The 27,435-nt window shown below is 43.1% G+C and overlaps 2 protein-coding genes across 12 annotated transcripts in view; both read left to right on the forward strand.

Moving 5' to 3' along the window:
- Positions 1-16,126, forward strand: part of LOC100675168 (zinc finger protein 350-like) — a 39,682-nt gene extending 23,556 nt beyond the window's left edge. For all 4 annotated transcript variants that reach the window (XM_064294169.1, XM_064294167.1, XM_023543440.2 and 1 more), the window contains exon 5: positions 1,588-16,126. In XM_064294169.1, coding sequence (XP_064150239.1) covers positions 1,588-3,065 — 1,478 coding nt within the window. In that variant the 3' untranslated portion in view covers positions 3,066-16,126. The remainder of the gene's footprint in view (positions 1-1,587) is intronic.
- Positions 1-27,435, forward strand: part of LOC100675448 (zinc finger protein 613-like) — a 228,307-nt gene that overhangs the window by 145,256 nt on the left and 55,616 nt on the right. For 2 of the 8 annotated variants that reach the window (XM_064294158.1, XM_064294160.1), the window contains exon 1: positions 24,979-25,156. The exons of 5 other annotated variants lie outside the window; for them this stretch is intronic. The gene's annotated coding sequence lies outside the window, so the exon portion shown is untranslated. Of the gene's footprint in view, positions 1-24,796; positions 25,157-27,435 lie in introns of those variants that run through there. One more of the 8 variants, XM_064294164.1, reaches the window with a different exon arrangement.

The following is a 27,435-nucleotide window of genomic DNA, read 5'->3' on the forward strand; positions in this document are numbered from 1 at the left end:
GGGAGCAGGGCTCCCCAGGCAATCCAGATAAAGGTTGTACTGGGCAGGCCTCCTCCCGCAATCTGGTTAAATATCAATTATCGGACAGGCTCCACAGTTCTTCCCCCCAGTCTCAGTATAGGACGGACCTGGAGGGGCTCCCCAGCCAGTTTGGGTAAGGTCAGCGTAATCCTGTTCATGATGCCAATTGTGTTCTACTAGCTTAAGACCTCATCTAATTTCAAGGGGAGGAATGAGAATCAAAATAGGTACAAAGCTGATTCCTGTGAGGTGCAGGTTAGACATACTTCCACTCTCCATCTTTTTCGCCATTTCTAGCACCACCACCACCACAGCACTCTCTACTCTTGCTGAGTTTGATAATTCATTGCAGTGGCCACACAGAACCCACAGATTATACTCACAATTATGTGGTTTATTAGGGAAGTAATAGGCTACAACTCAAGATTGGGATCAACTTAAAAGTAGCAGGATACAACACAGGAGACAGTTCCTCAACCAGAAAAGCTTCCAGCCAAGCCCTTTCTCAGCTACTTCTCTTGCCCTGCCCATAGGCAAGCAGCATCTCTCTCGGCTGTGCTTGTGCCAAGCCTTACTGGGCTTCCTTCCTGTTCGGGCAAGTGTTACAGCTCTTCTGGCTGTGTCGGCAGGTGCCCAGAGGGACCTCACTCTGTCAGCAAGCCTCTTGCCTGAAGGCGCTCACCTCTCTCACTATGTGGCACAGCAAGCCCACTGCATACATCTTGCATTGTGTCACGCCATGTCTCACTATGTTCAGTGTTAGACCTCTTGACCTCTATTACAGCTCTTTTAGGAGGCTCCTGTCCAATCTCTCCATCTTCTCTCTAAAAACCCTGTCTGGTTGGCTGCTTATATAAGAAAGTCACTCAATCTGATTACTTTCTTTATCCCACCCTGACAAGAATGAATTCATCAGTGAGCCTTCTCTTCCTTCAGAATGTATCCTCATTTCCTCCTCCTTTCCCTACCTCTCTCATAAAAACCACTTTTTCCAACCTTCAGCTCCTTCCTTTATGGCTTTCCCTGCTGTTTTTCAGTAGTTATGAAACTAGGATGTAGGTGCTGTAAACATACGGAATATGTTTGTGTAGCTACAACAACTTTACTGTGTACGTGTGAAAATTGTTATCTCCCAAATGTAACATTCTGCATTCTTCATATACCTAACTCTGCCTGGTGAACAGTTGTCTTTCAGTAAGGATTTGTGGAGTGAGTGAATCTGTCCTTCACCAGCTGGAATCAGGAGGCCTTACCACCTCTGTGGTCTGCAGATGACAGTGACTTGCTTGTTTGTGACTGTCTCTGCATATTTCATAACGCCTTATTTAAGAAGTGGCTGTGTCTGTATTTATCCTGTATTACCTAACTTTCTTTCTACAGTAGTTTGCCATTAGGGTTGTTTATGTTATTGTAGTTTTATCAGTGTGCAAGGAACATTAAGCATGTTTTATTAACAGTCATATCACAGGGTTGTCACTAAAGATCCACCTTACTGCAGTGCATTTTTAAAATGGCTTTAATCTGAATAAAGACAACGGAAGGATTCATTTTTCTCTTCTTTTCTAGAAATCCAGAAAGTTGATGATCATCTGCTTGGGCACTTGCAAAACAAAAGCAGGGTGGACAGAATGGAACAGTGCTATGAGTGTAATGCATTGGAAGATGTTCATCGGCACAAAAATCATTTTCCTTTAAGGGAAAATCATAATACGTTTGATTTAGATGACAAAGCTGTGAAATCAAATTTAACTTCTCCAGCAGTCAACCAGAGTAAAAATGATGAAATAAAGAACTCTGCTGAGCTTAATGAAGATGAGAAGACCTTTCTCTGTGCTGATCCTGAGCAATTTTGTACAGAAATGAAAATTCCAGAAAATCGAAAATCCAACAGCACCAAGTCCCAACTCAGTCAGCATCGGAAGACTCCCAAAATAGAGAAGATGCATGTATGTAGTGAATGTGGAAAAGCCTTCATTAGGAAGTCTTTCCTCACTAATCATCAAATCGTTCATACAGGAGAGAAACCCCATAGATGCAGCCTGTGTGGGAAAGCCTTCTCTAAAAAGTTCAAGCTCACTGAACATTATCAGACAACTCATAAAGGACAAAAACCATATAAATGCACAGAATGTGGCAAAGCCTATCTCTATCAATCAGGGCTTATTAAACATCAGAAAACTCATAGAGGAGAGAAACCCTATATATGCACTGAATGTGGAAAAGGCTTCTTCGAGAAGGCGGATCTCATTATTCATCAGCGAATTCATACAGGAGAAAAACCCTATATATGTAGTGAATGTGGAAAAGCCTTCATCCAGAAGGGAAATCTCATTATCCATCAGCGAACTCATACTGGAGAGAAACCCTATGTATGTGGTGAATGTGGTAAAGGATTCAGCCAAAAGTCATGCCTCATAGGACATCAGAGATTTCACACAGGAAAGAGTCCCTTTGTCTGTAGTGAATGTGGAAAACCTTACTCCCAAAAGTCAGGTCTCATTAGCCATCGAAAAATTCACACAGGAGAGAAACCCTTTCAATGCAGTGAATGTGGAAAAGCCTTCAACACGAAACCAAAGCTTCGTGTACATCAAAGATGTCATACAGGAGAGACACCGTATGGCTGCAGTGAATGTGGAGAAACTTTTGCCTATACTTCTTCCTTATATTTACATAAAAGAAAACACACAAGTGAGAAATGTGTAGATTCAATCAAGTTAGAAGACCCTTCCACAGCGAGTCACAGCTCATCACATACCAAGAATTTCATGCAGGAGAAAAGCCCCGTTAATACAGTGAATATGCAGATTCCTTCTATGGCAGCTCAGACATCAGTAAACATCAGTGGGCTCCTATCAAATAGGAACGTAGTCCTTGTGGGACAGCCCGTTGCCAGATGTGAACCCTCTGGAGATAACAGACAATTTGTACAGGACAGAATCCTTATGAATGCAGTGAATGTGGTAGTGCCCATGAATGCAGTGAATGGGGTGGTGCCTTCAGTGATGAATTATATCTTATTTTATGCCACACAAAACCCGTAGGATAAACTCAGATACATTTACTGGGGAAAACGTATGAGCAGAAATTTCTACCTCATCATATGGCTACAGAATGTATCCTGAGGGAAACCATATAAATGCAGACACTGGAAAAGCCTGAAGTGCTCGTTCTACGTAAATGTATGCATGGATATCAAGACAAAATCTAATTTTAACCTAAATGCATACACATCAGTTACTCTATAGTGTCAATTAAACAAATGAAAATCCAAGTTCATGTTAGTGGACAAAATAAGTAATGTGAACTTTTAAAACAGAAAAGATAATCGGTATTAGAAATGTTGCGTGTGGTTGCTGTCGAGTCAGTTATGACTCATGGTGACTCCAAGTGTTACAAATGAAACATCACATGAGAAGTGGTTGGTAGGTAAAAGCAGTATTGGGTTGGTGGGAATTGAGGCACATAAATATCAGCTCAGTTTGTCCAGATCAGTGTGAAGGATCAATTGAAAACCAGAATGTCTACAACCAATTTTAGAACTTTATATTATATAGAGGGACCTATGAAACAACAGTCTTACATTGAGTCTATTCATGAATGTAAAGTGTATCTGTCACATAACTGCCTTTGTACCTGGCCCTGTTTCCAGGAGCTGAGGATACAGTGGTGAAGAAAAAAGAAAAAAGACCATGCCCTCTTGGAGATAACATTGAGTTGGTTGGATTATGTTTAAGTGGAATCTTGACACTCCAGCTTATCTAGTCAAAGGCTGATGACATATCTACATGAGGTGAGATAATAGATGTGGAATAATTGGTACAAAAGGTTTAATAGAAGTTTTAGGCGTGCAAATATCCTAAAAATTAATGACAATTTCTTGTCAAAATCTATTTGCCATGGAGTTGATTCTCACTCGTGATTCCACGTGTGTGAGGGTAGAACTGTGCACCATAATCATGGCTGATTTTTTCAGAACTGCGTCACCAGAAATTTCTTTCTAGATATGTCTGGGTGGACTTGAACCTCCAGCCTTTTTGATTAGCAACCAAGTACATTAACCATTTTTGCTACCCACGATTCTTGGGGTAAGGACTCCTTTTAATGGTACCTAACCATCCTAGGAAACATAGTATTTATTTTAATGCCCGTGTCTTATCTCCTTAACCCAACCCAGTGCCGTCGAGTTGATTCCGACTCATAGCGACCCTATAGGACAGAGTAGAACTGCACCATAGAGTTTCCAAGGAGTGCCTGGCGGATTTGAACTGCCGACCCTTTGGTTAGCAGTTGTAGCAGTTAAGGAGATTATAAATTCCGTGATAATTTTTGTGACTATTTTGGTGAGATGAGTTTCTTTATATGACCTTTAGCCTTGGTTTTTTTGAAAAACAGCATGGGAGATTTTTTTACCCTAAGCCCTTTGGAGCTGTTAACCTTTGTTCTAGTTTTTTAGAGAAACCCTGTTGGGGGTTCAGTCTCTCAGGTTGTTTTCTACCCCAGTGTGTTTGTTCCTTTTGCCCAGGGAATTCCTTGTGTTGGTTGACATTTTCTAGGTGAACTGTAAACAACTTGATGGTTTGATAGTTTTTACTGGCCCCTTCTGGTGATTAAGACCTGAGTTGATTGATATCTCATGGGTAAATAAGGATTGGTTGAACACTGGTCTGGTGAGGGAAGAGGCCCTGCTTTGTAATTAATGAGAATCAGGATATATAAATGGCTGAAATGGAGGATTTTTGGGGAGGCCTTCCAGATGGCAGAAGAGATGCTAGTTAAGAGCTGGGGTGGCAGAGAAGCCGAGGTACATGGGAGCTGAGTGGTTATGAAGCTGCTACACTGGATTTAAGCTTGGCCAGGTAGCAGAGGAGCAGCCAATGGCAGAAAGGCTGATGGCAGAGAGGTCTGACGACAGAGAAGCTCAGAGCATCTGTGAGAGCTGAGCATGCTGCTATACTGGCTATGAGCTGGGCCAGTTGACAGTGAAAAGGCATGACAGCTGAGAGGCCCTGTGTAGAGAACCCCGAAGAGCTGAGTAAGCTGATACACGGGCCATGAGCTAGGCCAGTTAGCAGCTGAGATGCCAACCTTGGAGATGCCAATGGTGGAGGGGCCTGAGGGGTCTGCTACCCTGTCTGTCATCTGTGCTGTTTAGCTGCGGATAGGTTGACAACAGAGAGACTGATCGTGGATAGACTACAGCAGAAAGGCCCACTGGGAGAGAGCTGTTTCTGAGAGCACCAACTGAGATAGCTGAGCAGGCTGCTACACTGATTGCGAGCTGGGCCCGTTAGCAGCGAAGAGGCCAATGGCAGGGAGCCAGTGGTGATGGAGCCAGACAGTAGAGAGGCTTCAACAGCAGAGAACTGTTCTGAGGTCCTCATTTACCACTGCATCAGCAGGGAGCATTTTTACTCCAAGGGTTATCCTGCAATAAAGCTGTCCACACTGACCAGTTTCGCCCTAGTTGCATCCTATTACTTTTTAGCTGATCGTGATTCTGAGCTGTAGCCTATTACCTGCCTAATGAACCCCATAACTGTAAGTATGGTTCTTGAGTTCTCTGTGGGAATTGCAATGAATTAACAAACTGAGCAGAGAAGTAGAGAGCGCTGTACGTGGAATTGCAGGTGTCAGAAATGGTGAAAAAGCTGGAGAGCAGAGGTATGTCTGACCTCCTTCTTGTGGGATCCAGCTTTTTGCTGATCCAGATTCTTATCTGTTAGGATTGAATTATGTCCCCCCAAAATATGTGTTGTATGTCCTAACGTCTATGCCTGTGGTTATAATCATATTTGGGGATGGGTTGTCTTCATTATGTTAATGAGGCAGGATTAGTGTAGGATGTGTTTTGAATTAACCTATTTTGAGATACAGAAAAGATTAAACAAGCTGACAGAGAGAGAGATGGGGTAAGGTAAGTGCCAAGACAAATGGAGCTTTCTGAAGAAGCAGGAAGCAGAAGCTTAAGAGACAGACCTTCCTTCAGAGCTGACAGAGATAGAAAGCCTTCCCCTAGAGGTGATGCTCTGGACTTGGACATCTAGCCTCCTAAACTCTGAGAAAATAAATGTCTGTTTGTTAAAGCCATCTACTTGTGGTATTTCTGTTATAGCAGCAAAACATAACTAAGAATTTGGTACCAAGAAGTGGGGGTGCTTCTCTAATAGATACCTAATATGTGAAATTGGTTTTGGAATTGAGTAACGGGTAGATGCTAGAACAGTTTTAAGGTGCCTAATAGTAAAAACCTTGATTGCCTTGCAGAGATTGTTGGTAGAATTATGGTTGTCAGTGGCAACTCTGGTGAGAGCTCAGAAGGAAGTGAGAAGAGCTGTAGAGAAAGTTCCTGTCGTCTTAGAGAATACATATGGTGCCAGCAACACAGTGTGGCTAGAAATGTGGGCATTAAATGTGCTTCTGATGAGGCTTTAAAAGAAAATGTTAACATGTGTTTGGGCAGTGGAGATAGAGCAGTGGTTTTTATTCAATGGCAAAGAACTTGCCTGAGTTATATTCAGATATTTTGTGGAAGGTAGAATTTGTAAGTGATGAACTTGGATATCTGGCTAATGAGATTTCTAAGCAAGATCTTAAAGGTGCTGTGTGGCTTCTCCTTGCTGCTTATAGTAAAATGCAAGAGAAAAGAGATGGAGTTAAATATGAATTGTGTAAAATGAAACCAGAACTTGGAAAGATTTGGAAACTTCTGTTGTACAAACTAAGGACACATGTCCTAGAATGTTCACTAAGAATGTGGCTACACAGTCTTTATTGTTAAAGAGATTTCGCCTGTGACTGCTGGATCAAACTACCACAGCAGAAAACCCAAAGCTTAGACTGAAGGAGACAGAAAAACAAAACAGAAGAACACTGTCTGCTGGTTGGAATTCTACAGACAGGAAACAGGCCAAAGGAGCTATACCTGTTGTTCTCCAAGAAAAGAAAAGGACCGTCCCTGGAGCAGCTCAGAGATCAGCAGAACTATTGGAAGGAGCACAAGAATCAGGGCCTTCTGGGCTTCAAAGGGTGGGGCCATAGCCTTCTAGATTTTAGAGTCTGATCTTCACCAACTCAGTTCTGGAGTGTGGGACTGCCATTAAGGTATGCCAGAGGGATGGGGCTGCTGCCCAGAGCTGAGGGGGTGGGGCTCCCATACCCAAGGAGCAGAAGAACAGGGCCTGCTGGGGCTGAGAGGGTGGGGTTGCCACTAGAAGAATGGGGCCACCCAAAACCAAAGAAACAGAGTTACCATCACAGAGGGCTTGGAAGGCAGGGCTGAAGCCCAGGGCTGAGGGTCCTCCACACAGAATCAGGATGGTGTGGCCAACATCTAGAGTCTGGAGGACAGGGCCGTTTCCCAAATGGTCCAAAAGATTGACAGTTCATTATTTATCCTCTGACAAGGGGAGCCATTTCCCAGTTTATTAGTAAGTCATCGTGTGTCCAGTTCCTGTTGGTAGTGTTAGAAATGGCATGCAAATGAGCTTAGGTATGTGGAGCAATTCTACCCAAGTATATATGAAGTATATATGTAAAAGTGCTAGACTACTAGAAAAAGTCAATTTCATCTGAGTCATTTCTTCCATTAATTCCTTACATTGTTTACATATGCCACTTCTCTTTCCATTTTAATCAACATCATTAAGAATGTGTATTTTATTGGTCTTATCAAAGAACAAACTTTTGGTGTATTGGGGCTCTTCATTTTGCTTTTGATATTTTTTCAGAGTCTGATCTTCATCAGCTTAGTTCAAGAGTGTGAGGCTGTCATTAAGGTGTGCCAGGGGGATGGTGTTGCTGTCCAAAGCTGAGGGGGTAGGGCTGCCATGCCCAAAGGGCAGAAGAACTGGGGCTGTGAGGACAGAGGGGATGGGGTCACCACTCAAATGGACTAGGAGAATGAAGCTGCCCATAGCTGAGAGAGCTTAGTTGCTGTCCCAGTGAGTCTGGAAGGTGGAGCTGAAGGCCAGGGCCAAGGGCCTCCACCCAGAATACAGAGGGTGTAGCTAGCACTCAGAGTCTGGAGGGTATGGGGGCCATTGACCAAAACAGAGAAATATTTATTTTCAAGCCTTGAGAGCTAATGTAATTTGTTCTGCTGGGTTTTGGACATGCTTGGTGCTTGTTACCCCTTCTTTATCTCCAATTTTTCCCATTTAGAATGGAAATGTCTAGCTTGTGCCTGTTCTACCATTGTACTTTGGAAGCAGATAACTTGAATTCTAGGTTTCACAGGTTCACAGATGAAGAATTTTGTTCCAGGATGAAATACGATTAAAGTCTCATCCATATTTGATTTAGATGATTTCAGAAGATGAGACTTTGGACTTGGAGTTGACTGAAGACTTTCGGAATGATGTGATGGGTTGAATGTATTTTGATTGTGGCAAGGATGTGAATTTTTTGGGCCCACAGAGTGGAATGTTTTGGATTAAATTATGCTCTCCAAAAATATGTGTTGTAAATCCTAACCTCTATGTTTGTGCTTCAGAATGGATGTCTTTGTTATACTAATGAGGCAGAATTAGTGTGGGGTGTATCTTGAGTCAATCTTTTTTTTTTTCTTTTTAAGATTTTCTTGTGCTTTACATGAAAGTTTACACAGCACATTAGTTTTTCATTCAGTGATTCATACACAAATTGTTCTGTGACATTTGTTGCAATACCCTTGAGTTAATCTCTTTTGAGATATAAAAGAAATTAAGCAAGTAGCAGAGGAGAGATGGGGTAGGACAGATGCCAGGACTCATGGAAATCTCCAGGGAACCAGAAGTAGAAGCTAAAGAGACAAAGACTTCCTCCAGAGCCGATAGAGAAAGAAAGCCTTTCCCTAGAGCCAGTGCACTGAATTCGAATTTCTAGCCTCCTAAACTGTGAGAAAATAAATTTCTGTTTGTTAAAGCCATCTGCTTGTGGTATTTGTGCTATAGCAGCACTAGATGACTAAGACAGAATCCATCGAGTATTTAGACAGATCCTTGTGCTGCACCACAATTATTTATCCCCAAATGATTTTAAAAGTACGTGATAGTTTTTCTGAGTATTTATGCCCAAGTATATTATCAATAACTTGATAGCAATTATATGTGACTTAAAAAAAAATCTTAGTTCCACTAGCCACATTTCACGTGTTGACTGGTGACTACCAAATTAGCACAATGAGCGAGACTTTCTTATAGTTCTGGAGATAGTATAGTGAGAGGAATCTCCATTATTTTTATCATCCCAGAGAATTATATTGGAGAACAATTGTTCTATATTATTTCGTATTTCCCAGCACACAGAAAGATAATTATATATTGATCTGGAAGTAAATGAATGATCCCATTAACTAATCAAAGAGCTTTTGTCATTGAAGTGAATGAGCCATTAGAGGGCAGTTTACAGAAAAGAATTGTCCCCCAGAAACATTTTCATGTGTCATTTGAGAGAATAAGTAACTGAATATAGAGATGGAAGAGCATAAAAGAAGGTCCCCAGAATAAGTAGAATAAAATGCAAAGCAAGAGCTTTTACTTTCTAAGAACGGAGGTGGTGGCGGTTGTCGATTCTGACTCATGGAGATTACGTGTATACAAACTAGAACTGCTCCACTGGGTTTTCAAGGCTGTGACCTTTCAGAACCAGATCAGCAGGCCTGTCTTGTGAGGCGTCTCTTGGTGGGTCTGTACCACCCACCTTTTGGTTAGTATTCCAGCACTTAACCATTTGCTTCACCCAGGGACTCCAAGCATGGAGCAGAGTATAGGAGATGGGAGGAGGTTTATAAGTCATAATTTCTTTTATAAAAATCAGCACAAAGCTAGTTCCTATGAGGCGGAGGTTAAAGATGTCTCAGAAGTCTGACTTCTCCAAACTGCTAATGTCAACTACTCTCTCTCCCCTCAATACTCTCCCTCCCATTTTTGGGTTCAGTAAATCACTGCAAGTCTCACAGAGCTCATGAACCATACTTACAGTTAAGTGGTTTATTAGGGAAGTAATGGTACAATTTGGGATTGTACCGTTATACGGTACAACTTGGGATTGGGAGCAATTTGGGATAACAGGAACAACTCAGGATGCAGTTCCTCAGTCAGGACAGCTTCTTGCCCTCTGCCACCAGGCCCTGCTGGGGGACTTCTCAGCAGGTGTTATAACTCTTAGCTCTGTTCGTCAGCAAGCCCCACTGCAACCATCTCACACTGGTCTCTTGTTTCCTACTGTCTCACACTGCTGGCACTCTTCATACTGCTTCACCGCCGTCTCTTGCTGTCTTCTGTGCTATGGCTCCTCTCTGTCTCCCTTTAAGCCTAGCGGGATGGCAGAACTGACCAATCCTCTTGGTAGGGTTCCATGCACCTTATTTGCATAGTCCCACCTGGACAAGGATGCCATGCACCTAGTTTGCATTATTAGCAAGCTGTCCAATCTCTTGGTGCACCATAAGCACCTCATTTGTATCCTTCCACTTAGTCATTTGGTGGGAGTTACAAAGACTATGGCTAGAAGGACTATATTAAGTAATTCACTGCATCACAGTTGTCTTGGATGGAAACTGCTATATTACCCTTCAGATTTAAATTTCAAAGATCCCAGGTTCTCTGTGACCTTCTGAATTGAGACGTAATTTCGCTTCATAATTTTTTCTCACTTTGCTGAGCGTGAGGCTCTAGACCCTTCTCTTTCCAGAGTTCCTTTCCTTACTTCTATATGCTATGTTACACTGAAGAAACTTACACGAAGAATATGAAGATATGTTACGTGAAGAAACTGAAGATTTTTACCAAGGTCTGTAGTCTGAAGTTGATCAAATATGCAAGCAAGATGCATTGATAGTTACTGGGGATTGGAATGCGAAAAAAGAAGGAACAGAGTCAGAAAATATGGCCTTGTCGATAGGAATGATGCCAGAGATTGCATGATAGAATTTTGCAAGACCAATGATTATTGCAAATACCTTTTTCAGCAACATAAATGGCAACTATACATGTGGACCTCACCAAATAGAATGCACAGGGACCAAATTGACTACACCTGGTTAAAGACGATGGAGAAACTCAGTATCATCAGAACAAGGCCAGAGGATGACTGTGGAACAGATTATCAGTTGCTCATATGCAAGTTCAAGTTGAAGCTGAAGAAAATTAGAGCAATTCCATGAGAGCCAAAATATGACCCAGAGTGTATCCCACCTGAATTTAGAGATGAGATCAAGAATAGATTTGACACATTGAGCACTAATGACCGAAGACCAGATGAGTTGCGGAAGGACATCATGAACATGATACATGAAGAAAGCAAGAGGCCATTAAAAAGACAGGAAAGAAAGGACCAAAATGGATGTCAGAAGAGACTCTGAAACTTGCTTTTGAACATCAAGTAGCTAAAGCAATGGAGGAAACGATGAAGTAAAAGAGCTGAACAGAAGATTTCAAAGGGCAGCTCAAGAAGACAAAAACCCATTGCCACTGAGTCAATTCCAACTGATAGCGACCCTATGAGAGACGGTGTAAACTGTTACAATGACGTGCAAAGACCTGGCATTAGAAAATCAAAAGAGAAAAACACTTGGCATTTCTCAAGCTGAAAGAACTGAAAACAAAGTTCAAGCCTCAAGGTGCAGTATTGAAGGATTCCAGGGGGGAAAATATTAAATGATGCAGGAAGCATGAAATGAAGATGAAAGGAATATGCAGAGTCACTGTACAAAAAAGAATTGGTCTACATACAATTTCAGGAGGTAGCATATGATGAAGACTTGATGGCACTGAAGAAAGAAGTCCAAGCTGCACTGAAAGCACTGGTGAAAAACAAATCTCCAGGAATTGACAGAATACCAACTGAGATATTTCAGCAAACAGATTCAGTGCTGGAAATGTCCAATCATCTATGCCAAGAAATTTGGAAGACAGCTACCTGGCCAACCAACTGGAAGAGATTCATATTTATGCCTATTCCAAAGAAAGGTGATCCAACCGAATGTGGAAATTATCGAACAATATCATTAATATCACGTGCAAGTAAAATTTTACTGAAAATCATTCAAAAGTGATTGTAGCAGTACATCAACAGGGAGCTGCCAGAAAACTCAAGCCGATTTCAGAAGAGGATGTGGAACTAGGGATATCATTGCTGATGTCAAATGGATCTTGGCTACAAGCAGAGAATAACAGAAAAATGTTTACCTGTGTTTTATTGACTATGCAAAGGCATTCGGCTGTGTGGATCAGAATAATTATGGATAACATTATGAAGAATGGGAATTCCAGAACACTTAATTGTGCTCACGAGGAGCCTGTACATACCAAGAGGCAATCATTCGTACAGAACAAGGGGATATACTGCATGGTTTAAAATCAGGAAATACATGTGTCAGCATTGTATCCTTTCACCATACAATCTGTATGCTGAGCAAGTAATCCGAGAAGCTGGACTAAATAAAGAAGAATGGAGCATCATGATGGGAAGACTCATTAACAACCTGCAGTGTGCAGATGGCACAACCTTTCTTGCTGAAAGTGAAGAGGACTTAAGCGCTTACTGATGAAGATCAAAGACTATAAGCTTCGGTATGCATTACACCTCAACATAAAAAAAACAAAAATTCTCACAACTGGACCAATAAACATCATAATAAATGGGGAAAAGATTGAAGTTGTCAAGGATTTCATTTTACTTGGACCCAAAATCAATGCCCATGGAGTAAGCAGTCAAGAAATCAGATGACGTATTGCATTGGGCAAATCTGCAAAGTGTTAAAAAGCAGTGATACCACTTTGAGGACTAAGGTGCACCTGACCCAAGCTATGGTATTTTCAGTTGCCTCATATGTGTGTGACAGCTGGACAATGAATAAGGACGACTGAAGATGAATTGATGCCTTTGAATTATGGTGCTGGCAAAAAATAATTGAATATACCATGGGTTCCCAGAAGAACAAAAATCTGTCTTGAAAGAAGTACAGCTAAATGCTACTTGTGAGGATGGCAAGACTTCATCTCACATACATTGGACATGTTATCAGGAGGGACCAGTCCCTGGAGAAGGACATTATGGTTGGTAAGGTAGAGGGTCAGAGAAAAAGGGGAAGACCCTCAAAAAGATGGATTGGCACAGTGGCTGCAACAATGGGCTCAAACATAACATAGATTGTGAGGATGGCATAGATCCAGGCAGTGTTTCATTCTCTTGTACGTAGGGTCGCTATGAGTCAGAACTGACTCAAGGGTGCCTAACAACAACAACCACCACCTTACACTGAGACCTGCTCATAAGAACAGAGATGGTAATTTGCCATGCTGTTCTGCTAACTCAGTCTGAAATCCTGGGTCAGTGGGTAATCCAATCTTGTAGATGAGTTCTAAAGCACTGTCACTGGTTTACACACTAGGGATATGTCAGGCACCAAACAGGAAGAGAAACAACCCTATGAACCTTTTAGTCTAGCAAGGAAGACATACACTAAAGTGGAGAATAAAACATCAGGAAGCAATGATTACTATGAAGAAAAATAAAGCCTAGTAAGTGTAGTGATAGTAATGGAGGAGCTGTTTTAGTAAGAATATTCAGGGAAGGCTTTTCTGGACAGATACTTTGAGCCAAGACTTTAGTGAGTGAAGCCAACCATCACAATATTTGAAAGCTTCCTGACTCAGGATTCTCTCAGAAGCTTGCAAAAAAAAAAAAAAAAAAGCACATTCCTGGGTCTCATTCCAGACCTCCTGAACTGGGCCTGGGACCCAGGCCTATGCATTTATAGCAAGGCTTTCTGCTGCAAGCTATTTTTTTTTTATTGTGAAAATATACATCAGAACACACCAGCCCAACAAATGCTGCACTTACAGTTTAACAACTGCTTACATTTTTCATGTAGTGTTGCCATTATTGCAGTAGTTTTCCAAAATATTCTACCACCATTAACAAAAACTCACCATACCTGTCCTAGTCATCTAGTGCTTGTATAACAGAAATACCGCAAGTGGATGGCTTTAACAAAGAAATTTATTCTCACACTCTGGTAGGAGGCTAGAAGTCCGAATTCAGGGTGCCAGCTCCAGGGGAAGCATTCCTCTGTTGGCTCTGGGAAAAAGTCTTTGTCATCAATCTTTCCTGGTCCAGGAGCTTAGCACAGGGACCCCAGGGTCCAAAGGATGCGCTATACTGGCTCTTCTTTCTTGGTGGCATGAGGTCTCCCTGTCTCTGTTTGCTTCTCTCTTTTATATCTCAAAAGAGATTGGCTTAAGTTGTAGATTAATCTTATAGATTGAGTCTACATAACTGCCACTAATCCCACCTCATTAACATAGAGATATAATTTACAATGCATAGAAAAATCACATCAGATGACAAAATGTTTGTCAGTCACACAATACTGGGAATCATGACCTAGCCAAGTTGATACTTTTTGGGAACACAATTCAATCCAGGACAGCACCCCTAATAAAAACTCTCCTTCCCCCCTCCATCCCACTCCTGGTAAACATTAATAATTAGTGTTTATATATTTGCTTATTTCATATAAGTGAGATCATACAGTACTTGTTTTTTTGTGACTGACATATTTTACTCAGCATGATGTTTTCCGGATTCAGCCATGTGTTACTTGCATCAGGACTTCATTTCTCTTTAAGACAGTAATATTTCATTGTATATACCACATTTTGTTTATCAATTTATCTGTTGATGGACATTTTGGTTGTTTCCATATTTGGGCTCTTGTGAAGACTGCTGCTCTGAACATTGATGTGCACCTCTTCATTCCTGACTTCACTTCTGAGTATATACCTAAGATTGGAATTGCTGGGTCATGCACACTGAATTCTGAACATCTCTGTCCTGAAGTTTGGATTACTGCTCCCCTCACCACCCCAACTCTATAACAGGATGGGTTCATGGCAGATACTTTCCAGCAAAGAGTCAGAAATGGGTGCGCCACAAACCACACCCTCCTCTTCACTTGTCCTTTGAATCTGCATGTATGGGAATCTCAGAATCCTGACTGTTCTGACATCAACTATGAGGATAAGCATCAAAACAATCCAAATGCACATTTCTTACTGCTGTTCAGTTCTGACACCAGCCACCCATGTAGCGCTACTTTCTCTTACTCTGGCCACTAAGAGCTAGGTCGGATTTCATGAGCTAAAACGACACCGTCCTTCAGCTCAAAACCTCGGATGCCACAAGGCTTCCCTCACTTTTGACCAGCTGGCTGCATGTTCAAGGTTTTCCCTCCATCACTTCATGATGCCATCCATAAGCCTATGAACCACCACAGGCCTCCCTCACTTATGACCTTCTCTACAAATACCCCCTTAGCATTCTAGCAGCAAGCTTAGGGTTCTCTAGTAGACTCACTTCTGACCTGGTGGCTCCCGTTAAGTCCTTGAGTTTGGTAATTTGCTAGAATTACAGAGCTCACTGAAAGTCCTGTATTTACCATTAGAACTTTATTACAGCAAAAAAGGCACAAATGAAGGCACGCATAGCTGAAGCCTGGGAGAATTCCTATCATGAAGTTTCTATGTCCCAAACTCTATGCTACCGTCTCCCCATGTGTATGGATATATTTCACCAATCAGGAAACCCACGGCACTATTGTATCTAGAGCTTTTATTGGCTTAATTACATAATCATGACTGGGACCTCGTTGCATAGGCATGATTGATTGATTCTTGACCACTTCATTCTCTGAGGTCAGCTGATATTAGGACAGGAGTTGGTCTTTCTGTCTTGGACATCCCCCGCTCATTAGGACAAGCCCTCAAATATTGGCCCAGATAACAAAGGCACCTCAGTCACTTTAGGATATTACAGAATTTTTAGTTATCTTTCAGGAACTGTGGGCAAAGACCAAATTCCTTTAGGTAAGGTTAATTGTACACCCCACACTGCACATTGCGCCATGGAAAGTCAGATTATTGCATTCTGTGAACTCATCAGAGTCCCAGGATGTCATGGCCAGGCCTGCCCTGAGCCCTTCGGACCAGGTGCTGAACTTACCTCTCAGAGGTTGGCATCCCAGGTGAAGGAAGCCCGGTGTATACCTATACCTGGTACACACAGCCTCTGCTTCCAAACCCAGTCATCCTCGTGGTCCCAGTGTAGATCACCCTTTACCTGTCTCCATATACTCTGTTCCTTCTGAGGTGAGAGCGCATGTTATTACATAATGGTGAGGAGTGAGTTCTGAAATCACACTTCTGGTTTTGAATCCTGTCCTGCCATGCTCCAGTTGTATGCTCTTCAGCGAGTTACTTAAATTACCTATATCTTGATTTTATCTTTAAAATAATTATCTGCCTCATAAGGTGGTTGTAAAACTTAGCTAAGACAGTGCCTGTCAAACAGGCAATCAACAAAGTTATTGTTCTTCTTGTTGTTAGGTGCTACCTAGTCAGTTACAACTCATAGTGACCCTGTGTACAATGGAACAAAACGCTGCCCGGTCCTGTGCCATCCTCATAATGGTTGCTATGCTTGAGCCCATTGTTGGAGCCACTGTGTCAATCCATCTCATTGAGGGTCTTCCTCTTTTTCACTGACCCTCTACCAAGCATGATATCCTTCTCCAGGCTTTCATCCCTCCTGATAACATGTCCAAAATATGTGAGATGTAGTCTCGCCATCCTTGTTTCTAAGGAGCACTCTGGTTGTATTTCTTCCAAGACAGATTTGCTCGTTCTTTTGGCAGTCCGTGATATATTCAATATTCTTCACCAACACCACAATTCAAAGGTGTCAACTCTTCTTCAGTCTTCCTTATTCATCCTCCAGCTTTCGCATGCATATGAGGTGATTGAAAACACCATGGCTTGGGTCAGGCACACCTTAGTATGCAAGGTGATATTTTTGCTTTTCAACACTTTAAAGATGTCTATTACAGCAGATTTGCCCAATGCTATGCGTCTTTTGGAAACTCTAGTAGCATACTGGTTAAGCGCTACAGCTGCTAACCAAAGGGTTGACAGTTCAAATCCGCCAGGCGCTCCTAGGAAACTCTATGGGGCAGTTCTACTCTGTCCCATAGGGTCACTATGAGTTGGAAGTGACTCGACGGCATTGGGTTTGGTTTGGTTTTTGGTTTATGCGTCTTTTGATTTCTTCACTGATGCTTCCATGGGTGTTCGTTACAGATCCAAGTAAGATAAAATCCTTGACAACTTCAATCTTTTCTCCATTTATCATGCTGTTGCTTATTGATCCACTTGTGAGGATTTTTGTTTTCTTTATGTTGAGGTGTAATCCACACTGAAGGGTGTGGTCTTTGATCTTCATCAGTAAGTGCCTTAAGTCTTCTTCACTTTTCAGCAATCAGGGTTGTGTCATCTGTGTAATGCAGGTGTTAATGAGTCTTCCTCCAGTCCTGATGCCCTGTTCTTCTTCATATAGTCCAGCTTCTCGGATTATTTGCTCAGCATACAGATTGAATAAGTATGGTGAAAGGATACAACCCTGAAGCAGACTTTTCCTGACTTTAAACCACGCAGTATCCCTTTGTTCTGTTTGAATGACTGCCTCTTAATCTATGTAAAGTTTCCTCATGAGCACAATTAAGTGTCCTGGAATTCCCATTCTTTGCAATATTATCAATAATTTGTTATGATCCACACTGTCAAGTGCCTTTGCATAGACAATAAAACACAGGTAAACATCTTTCTGGTATTCTTTGCTTTCAGCCAGGATCCATCTGACATCAGCAATGATATCCCTGGTTGCATGTTGTCTTGTGAAACCAGCTTGAATTTCCGGCAGCTCCTGGTCAACGTACTGCTGTACCTGCTTTTGGATGATCTTCAGCAAAATTTTACTTATGTGTGATATTAATGATATTGTTCAATAATTTCCACATTCAGTTGGATCACCTTTCTTTGGCATAGGCATAAATATGGATCTCAGTTGGTTGGCCAGGTATCTGTCTTCCAAATTTCTTGGCATAGACAAGTGAGCACTTCCAGTGCTGCATCCATTTATTGAAACATCTCAATTGGTATTCTGCCAATTCCTGAAGCCTTGTTTTTGACCATTGCCTTTAGTGCAGCCTGGACCTCTTCCTTCAGTACCAGCAGTTCCTGACCATATGTTACCTTCTGAAATTCCGAATGTTGACCAGTTCTTTTTGGTATAGTGACTCTGTGTATTCCTTCCATCTTCTTTGGATGCTCCCTCTGTCCTTTAATATTTTCCCCATAGAACCCTTCAATATTGCAACTCAAGGCTAGAATTTTTTCTTCAATTCTTTCAGCTTGAGAAATGCTGAGCATGGTTTTCTATCTCCAGGTCTTTGCACATGTCGTTATAATAGTTTATGTTGTCTTCTCTAGCCGCCCTTTGAAATCTTCTGTTCAGCTCTTTACTTCATCTTTTCTTCCATTTGCTTTAGGTATTTGATGTTAAAGAGCAAGTTCAGAGTCTCTTATTATTACACGTAAAATGGTGGGAGGAGTGGTAGTGTCAGAACCTAATTTCAGGATCAACCCAAAGCTGATACCCTTGTGGTGGAGGTCAGACATACCTCTACTCTCAAACCATTTTACCAATTCTGACACCAGCTGTCCTGCCCACGGCAAACTCTACCCCTCTGCTAGGTTCAGCAATCCATTGCAATTGGCCTTGCAGAACTCTCAGACCACGCTTACAATTAAGTGGTGTATTAAGGAACTAACAGTGTACAACCTGGGATCAGCACCTGGATCAGGATCAGGAAGCATGTAGGCAGAGTCTCCCTTCAGTGCAGGACAGCTTCCAGCTCCTCTTGTCCTTGCAGGCCTCCTCTCAGTCCTCTTAGGAAAGGCTCCTCTTGGCCCTCTCAGGTCAGGCTCCTCTCAGCCCTCTCAGGACAGGCTTTTCTTGTATCCTGAGGAAAGGCTCCTTATGCCCCCTCAGGACACGCTCCTTTTGGCCCTGCTGTCTGTCACCGTCGACTCTGCTCCAGGGTCCCTTCCTGGCTGTTCACTGCAGGCTCTGCTGCTGGGCCCCTTCCAGGCCTGTCACAGTCTTCAGCGTTACAGCCCTTGACCTGTGTTACAGCTCTCTTAGGAGGTTCCTTGCCTCTTCTATCTCTGCTTCTTCCTTCTGATTCTTTCTGTTTCTTCTCTTCCTGCTTTTTTCTGTCTCAAAATCCTCTGTGGGGATCACTGCATATACACACAAACTCCTTTTCAATTTCAAGGCATGATCCTCCCATGAGAGCCATGAACTGACCAATCCCATCTGGGTAGGCCACAGATACTTCATTTGTATAATGGGGTGCAGATGCTTAATTTGCATTGTCTATTGATCAATCCCTGCAAGGTCCATACCAATCATAGGGTAGGCTGCAGCCCAGGAACAGACAAAAACTATCAAACCAAATTGTTTACAGCTTACCCAGGAAATGTCTGTCAACCTGGACAAAAGTAACAAACCCTGTGGGGTAGAAAACCAGTGCAAAGGGCTTAGAGGAAGAATCTCTCAAGCTGTTTTTCCAAAGAACCAAGTCAAAAAGCCACATAAAGAACAAATATCACCATAGTACTAGTGAGAAGAGGAGGAGAAGTTGAGAATATATGTATACCTGTCTTTAATCATAAATCTCAAGCTTGAAGACAAGGGGTGTCATGCACTGAGCCTAGAGTTTCCCATATACCCAAATGTTTAATCTTTTGAATAATTCATTGGTTGCAAAATAACTTGTATGATCCAGTGAGGTGGCAAATGGAGTAGAAATTTAGCAAAATGAAGTAAAGCAGTAAGGATGGAGAAGAGGGGGTGATCCAAGTGTTATTTTTGAGATAGCATCAATAGAAAGTGGTGCCAAGTGTGAGAATGACATACAGTTGTGTTTGGGTTGATCCTTTGACCTTTTCTCATCAACCTCCAATAACCCGCATTCTAGATAATTTCAAAAATATCCATTCTTAATTGCTTGTCTTAAAAATGGCATGGTAGGGGAGGCGTCTGACCTCCTCTAACTTCACAAGGGTGAGGGAGAATAAAGATCAATAGCCCAAGGCTTGATTTCTATGAGGCAGAGGTCAGGCATGCCTTTACCCTTCAACCTTTTTACCAATTCTGACAACAACCATCCCTCCCACAGCACTTTCTACTTCTCTGCTGGGTTTGATAATTCATTGTAATGGCCACACCAAACTCACAGACCATACTCACAGTTATGGGGTTTATTAGGGAAGTAACATGGTACAACTCAGGATCATGATCAACTTGGAAGTAACAGGAACAGCTCAGGCCACAGTTCCTCTATTATGACAGCTTCTCACCCTCTGCCACTGGGCCCCACTGGGGACCTTCTGCCACAGGGCTTTGATGGGGGCCTTCTTGAAGAAATGTTACATCACTTAGCTCCTTCAATTAGCAAGTCCCATCACAGCCAATTTGCACCAGTCTCCTGATTCCTGCAGTCTTATGCTGCCATCTCTTGTTGTCTTCTGTGTTACATCTCCTCTCTCTCTGTCTCCCTTTAAGTCTAATGGGATGGCAAAACTGAACAATGCCCTTGTTAGTGTACCACACCCTTATTTGCATGGTTTCACCCCTACAAGGGTACCAGGCATCTTATTTATATTATTAGCAAGCTATCCAATCTCCTTCGTGGGCCACAAGCACCTCATTTGCATAGTACCACCCAGTCATTTGGTGGGAATTACAAAGACTATACCTCGAAGGGCTATATTAAGTAATGTACTGCACCACAGGCCAAACCTGGCTCTTTTAGCCATTGGCCCTTTCATACTTGAAAGATTAACTTCCCCTTCCCGATCATTTTACCAGTCCAAAACACTCATTAACAATTAGTTGTTCAGTAGGGCAAAGAGTCCTTAGGCTGAGGTTACTCAGTGTCTTAATTATCTAGTGCTGCTATAACAGAAATACCACAAGTGGATGGCTTTAACAAAGAGAACTTTATTCTTTCACAGTCTGGTAGGCTAGAAGTCTGAATTCCAGGTGCCAGCTCCAGGGGAAGCCTTTCTCTTTCTGTTGGATGTGGAGGAATGTCCTTGTCACTGTTCTCCTAGCTCTTATTTCTTGGTGGTATGAGGTCCCCACGTGTCTCTACTCATTTTTTTCTTTTTTATCTAGAAAAAGATTGACCTAAGACACAACTTAATTGTCTTAGTCCTTTAGTGCTGCTGTAACAGAAATACCACAAGTGGATGGCTTTAACAAAGAGAAATTTATTCTCCCACAGTCTAGTAGGCTAGAAGTCCAAATTCAGGGCATCAGCTCCAGGGGAAGGCTTTCTCTGTCAGCTCTGGAGGAAACTTATCATCATCAATCTTCCCCTGGACTAGGAGCTTCTCTGATTGGGAACCCTGGGTCCAAAGGACACACTTTGCTCCCGGTGCTGTTTTTTTGGTGGTATGAGGTCCCCTGTCTCTCTGCTCGCTTCTCTCTTTTATATCTCAAAAGAAATTGGCTCAAGACACAACCCAATCTTGTAGATTGAGTCCTGCCTCATTAGCATAACTGCCGCTAATGCCACCTCATTAACATCATAGAGGTAGGATTTACAACACGTAGGAAAATGACATCAAATGACAAAATGGTGGACAATCATACAATACTGGGAATTATGGACTAGTCAAGTTGACACACGTTTTTATGAGTGGGGGAGGGTAAACTCAATTCAATCCATAACACTCAAGTACCATCCATTCATATCTACTGCAGGTGTCCATCTGATTTGGTCAGGTTCTCCAAAAGTTGTCTCAGGTTCACCTCCTCTGGCCTCTGATAAAATTTAACGTAGAGAAGACTATGCTCTTGCAGTGAGAGCCTCTGAGCCTCCTGAGATATCAGCATAGCAAAACCTTTAAGGGACTTTAGATTTGGCCATTATCCTCCAGTCCAGCAGTGCCTCCCCCTTAGTCCATCCTTTCACAGTTACTGCTTCTACAATTACAGGTTTTGCAATCACAACCCTGCTAACAATCAACACTCACAACTAAATTATATAATCTTATCTGCATCTTCCCCCACTGTCTCTTCCCCAAACCCAGCAGGAAAAGAGAAATCTATTCAGTGGGAGTCCTCCCTTGTCCCCTCATTTTGAGTGTAAGCACACTCACAAAAGTGTGTAAGCCATCTTCTTCATGCCTATATCTCCCTTCATTTTATATGACCAATGTTTAAATTGCCAGTCCCTATCAAATCAGTACCTGAGGAGACATATTCCTTGATCTGACAAATATCTGTTTCAGTTGGAACTTTGAGCATCTGCGTCCATAAGCAAAGTTCAGTCCAGAGCAAGCCATCAAATTGTAGCAATTTACACCCGCTCTTTTTTTTTTTTTCATGGAGTCAAACATATTTCTCTTTATTAGGTGTGGTTCTGTTCAGCTCAGTCCTAGCCCCTTTGGGCTAACGGGTGCACCCATAGGCTCAGGAGTCCCCACAATTCCCTGCACTTCAGAGTTGCCAGCCCTTTCTCTGTCTCTCATCCCTAGCCTCTGTGGGCTAGGTCAATATGTGCCAACAGATCATGCCCAAACTCAGCCCATCTCTTCATTGCCATACTTCCCCCACTTCAGTTCATCTTGTGGACCCACGTGGTCAAGTCAAGTGAGCACAGCAGGCTGTCTCCTCCTTGGTTCCCTTTAACTTCCAGTCCTGGAAGGGGGTTCCTTCTGATGGGCGCTGACTTTTCCTTCCTCAAAGCACCCAAAGGCAAACTTCTTGCTCAAAATTCAAAAAGTCATAGTCATTTTTTTTCTACAGGGCCTTCCTTCAAATGTAAATTTTCTGCTCTCTCAGCAGTTCTGGGTGGGTCTGCATGTCTTCTCAAAAGCAAATTTCCTGGTTCTGAAGGTTCAGGGTAGGGCTCAATATTTCAACCTAAGCCCCTAATACTCTACACGCATGTATACTGCATTGAAACCAACAGGCTGTGTTTCTTTCAGGCTAATCCTAGTTCCCCTTTTAGCAAATCCAATCAAGTATTGTCTGAAGCAGGAGTTACACACTCTCTGTAATCTATAATACCCAATATTCATTTCTCTCATATATTTAGGTCTGTTTCACAACACTAGGTAGGAGAAACGTTCAATATCCATAAAACTTTCTAGTTTCATCTCTTCTCCAATGCTTGACTAGCTTTCCATTTGTATCCATATGGCCTTGGCCTCTGGCTGGGTAGAACCAGAATACCTTGGCCCCTTATTAACAATCTTGCTTAACTGGCCTGGCTTTTGCCCCTATGTACTCCAGGTGTGGCTTTCACCCCTTAGGTGCAGCATACCATCTCTTACTTTCCTTTGAACCATTACAGGTAACAACAACCTAAGTTAACATCTAGGAATCAAAAGTTTTCCTTTCCACACCCCTTTGTTCTTTCTCTTATGAAGTCCATTGCTTCTATGAGTTTGGAGCCATTAAAACAAATCCCGTTCCTGAAGCCAACTATAAAAATGGTGAGGCAAGGGCATCTGAGCGCCTCTAACTTCACAAGGGGAAAGAAGAATCAAGATGAACAGCCTAAGGCTGATTGCTATGAGGTGGAGGTCATACATGCCTTCACCCACCAACCTTTTTTTTTTTTTTTTTCTGACACCATCTGTCCCTCCCATGGCACTCTCTACTTCTCTGCTGGGTTTGGTAATTCATAGCAGTAGCCACACAGAACTCACAGACCATACTCATAGTACTGGGGTTTATTGGATGACTTACAGTGTTCAGCTTGGGATTGAGATCAACTTGGAAATAATAGGAACAACTCAGGAAGCAGCTCCTTGATCAGGTTAGCCTATTGTTGAACACTGCTACCAGGCCCCACTAAAGGCCTTTAGGTGCCAGGTGCTGCTGGGGGCCTTCAGCTGCCAGGCCCTGCTGAGGACTTGCTGCCACTGGGACCTGTGAGGGCTTTCTCCAGGAAGTGTTACACTTATTAGCTCCATCAGTCGGCAAGCCTGACTGCAGGCATCTTGCCCTGCTGTCTTTCACTGTCTTCCGTGTTATAGCTCCTCTTTCTCTCTGTGCCTCCCTTTAGCCTAGTGGGTTGGCAAAACTGACCAATCCCCTCATTAGAGATCCTACAACTTATTTGCATGGTCCTGTCATCACAAGGGTGTCATGTACTGTATTTACATTATTAACAAGCTATCGAGACTCCTTGGTGGGCCACAAGCACCTTACTTGCATAGTCTCAGTCAGTCATTTGGTGGTAGTTACAGAAACTATGGCTAGAATGGCCATATTAAATAATTCACTGCACCACACTTGTGCAATAATGACAGCTGGGTGGGTCTGAAACAGAGTGGAGGAGAAATAAGTTGAGGGCAGTGGTGATTCGGCAGAAGAATTCTCACCTACCCCGTGGGAGGCCTGGGTTTAATTCCCAGCCAATGCACCTCAAGTGCGCTCACCTCCTGTCAGTGGAAGCTTGCCCATTTCTATGATGCTGAAGAGATTTCAGTGGAGCTTCCCTACTGAGACAGACTAGGAAGAAAGGCCTGGCCATCTACTTGCCTTTTACTGGCCTTATTTTTAACGGACTTTCCGCTATGTTCCACTCCAAATATAACCTAGGCTCATCCCATCTGCTCTTTTGCCCTATGATTGCCACTCTCATTCAGTACCACCTTCTCTAAGCTTTTTCTAAACTTAAAGCAGCTTCTTGCAAGCTGTTTTCAGCCAGAAGATTTCCGTGGTTGTCCACTTACTGGCTTGTCGCGCCTCTGCTACACAGACATCTGAACTCCCACTCTGCTCGAAAACTTTTTTTCTTTTAAACACACTGTTTAAAGGGGTGCGGTCATATTATTTTTATGCCAAGCCCGCTGGTGTCAATTTGATTGGTTCCATGTTTTCTTTGGGAAGCTCGAGCCGCTGAAATCTATTTTGTGTAAAAAGATCGAGGACCAGGAAAAGAGCAGTGTCAACAGCTTCTTGTCCTCCCTAGCCATTCCAGGCTCCTAGCTCTGGAACTGCATCTTGCGTTCTGTACGGCCGGTATTCAAATATGGCCGCCTCTGGTTGCTAAGAGGGCGCAGACATATTACCTTGTCGGGACTACGGGAAACCCGTTTACCGCATCCCTCGGGATCCTCGCCGGTACCCGTAGGCGGGCAAGGATTCTGCACTACTGATCGAGAAGTGGAAGCTGTTCACGGAAGTGGAACTTTTCGAAACTTATCGTAGTGCAAGAGAAGAACAGGTCAGTGTTTTCTCTTTGAAACAAGGCTATGGAGGTGTGTGGACTTGGTGTAGTGAGGACCCATGGAGTTCCTGAAGGGAACGCCATGGAGGAGGTGTTTGGGGGCTAGTAGGTGGGAATCGGTGCCATGGGGTCAGGTAACGTGTGAGCGCCTTTGTATAAAAGTTAAGGCTGTCCCGACTGTCAGCATACGGGGCCTTTGCGCATCTCTCTTCGTGCAAGGGGTAGAGGTGGTATTTACGAAGAATGTGGCGTCTGGGTCGAGTTCGGGATTTAATATGGGGCGCAATAATGTTTGAACCGGGGGAATGGCCTTCCTACAGGGTGTGAAGTCCAGGTTTTGCGTTAATACGGGGCGTGGTAAGAGTCCGGGCTACCGCAGCTACTGAGAACGGAAGCGTTGGGAGCCCAGGACCCCTGGCTAGTGGTTGAGTTGAGGTTGGAAAATCAGCTCTTGGGACAGAAGGCGGTTCAGTTCCCCGGCAGTAGTTGGAAATTCTTGATTTAGATAATCATATGTCTTCTCTAATCCGTGGATTAGCTAAATACAGACCTAGGGACTAATCCACAACACTCATGGGTCTGTAGCTGCACTGCCATTGCAAACAGACTTGAGTCTTTGTGTGGGAAACATTGCAGCCCACAAAACTGGATATAAATTCACACTTTTTGCTTTGCTGACAATCTGTATTTTGTTAATTTTTCATTCCTCTGGCAACACGACCCTTATCCTAGTTTATTCGAAAGTTCCACATCACGTTAAACCCATTTTGTCTTATTTCAGTTCCCACTGCTAGCGTTTAGGAAAGACATAAGGTGAGTTCCCATATATGGCGCAATTCTACCCAAGTATGTATGTAAAAATCTGCTTCAGGGTTTCTTGGTGCAGTGAGATTCCTGAAGGATAAAAAGCAGGATCAGCACAAAGCCTGATCTTGTGAGGTGAATGTGGTGCAGTGAATCACTTAATACAGCCCTTCTAAGCATGTGTGGCTTTATGACTCCTACAAAATGATTGAGTGGGACTATGCAAATAAGGTGCTTTTGGCCCACCAAAGGAATTGGACCACTTGCTGCCAATGTAAATAAAGTGCAGAGGACCTTTGTGGGTGGCACCATTGCAAATAAGGTATATGGAAACCTAAGGAGGAATTGGTCAGTTATGCCATTCCTCTAGGCTTTAAATGAGCAATCCAAGAGTGGAAAGGGGGACCTCACTACTGCCAAGAAAGAAGAGCCAGGAGTTGAGTGCGCCCTTTGGCCTGGGTCTCTGCAGCTGAGAACCTCTGTGAAAATGGTGTGAGGTTGCGTCTGATCTCCAACTTCACCGGGTGTAAGGAGAATCAAGATCAATAGGCCAAGGCTGATTCTATGAGGCAGAGGTCAGACATGCCTCTTTTCGCCACCATATTTACCAATTCTGACACCAATCATCCCTCCCATGGCACTCTACTTCTCTGCTGGGTTTAGTAATTTATTATAGGCAACAATCATGATCATGGGATTTATTAGGAAAATAACAGGCTACAGTACAGGTTCACGAACACGCAGGGTACAGTTCTTCCATCACGATGGTGTCTTTTTAGGTGTGTCTGCCGGCGTACCATTCTCTAGCCCCTTGGCCTCTGTTCTTCTCGGAGAAGTGTTTTGAAGCTCTGCTAGCTCTGCCCATAAGTGCCCAGAGGCACCACACTCTGCCAGGAAGCCTCAACCCAAAGGTGCTCTACTCTAGCTCTGTGGGTCAACAAACCTAGCTCCACTAAGTGCCCAGAGGCATCCTACTTTGCCAGCAAGCCTCCTGTCCAAAGACACCCTGTTTTCTCACCCTGTGGGCGGGGAATCACACTGCGCCATGTCTTGCTGGTCTCTCCTGCCGGTCCATCTTCAGTGTTACAGCTCTTTCTCGCTACAGTGTGATGGGTCACTTTTGTGTGGCCTTTCTTAACATGGTCTTGTAACTCTGTGATGGTTAAGATGGTGTGTCAACCTCACTGGGTCATGATTCTCAGTGTTTGTATGGGATTACTCCCATGATGGGATCTGCTGCAAGTAGTCAATCAGTTGAAAGGGAACTTCCTTTGGCGTGTGGCCTGCATCCAAATATAAGCAGACGTTTTGGCTTTTTGCTCACTCTGGATCCTGCGGCTGCCTCCTGTGTGTCTGACCTCTGGTTCCTGGGACTTGAGCTATCAGCTTATCTGCTGATCTCGGGATTCGTAGATCTTCACAGCCTGTGTGCAAGAGCCCTGATCTCCAAGCTGCCCATCTTGAGTTTGCCA

The sequence above is a fragment of the Loxodonta africana genome, chromosome 11 (assembly GCF_030014295.1).
Source record: "Loxodonta africana isolate mLoxAfr1 chromosome 11, mLoxAfr1.hap2, whole genome shotgun sequence".
Taxonomy (NCBI): domain Eukaryota; kingdom Metazoa; phylum Chordata; class Mammalia; order Proboscidea; family Elephantidae; genus Loxodonta; species Loxodonta africana.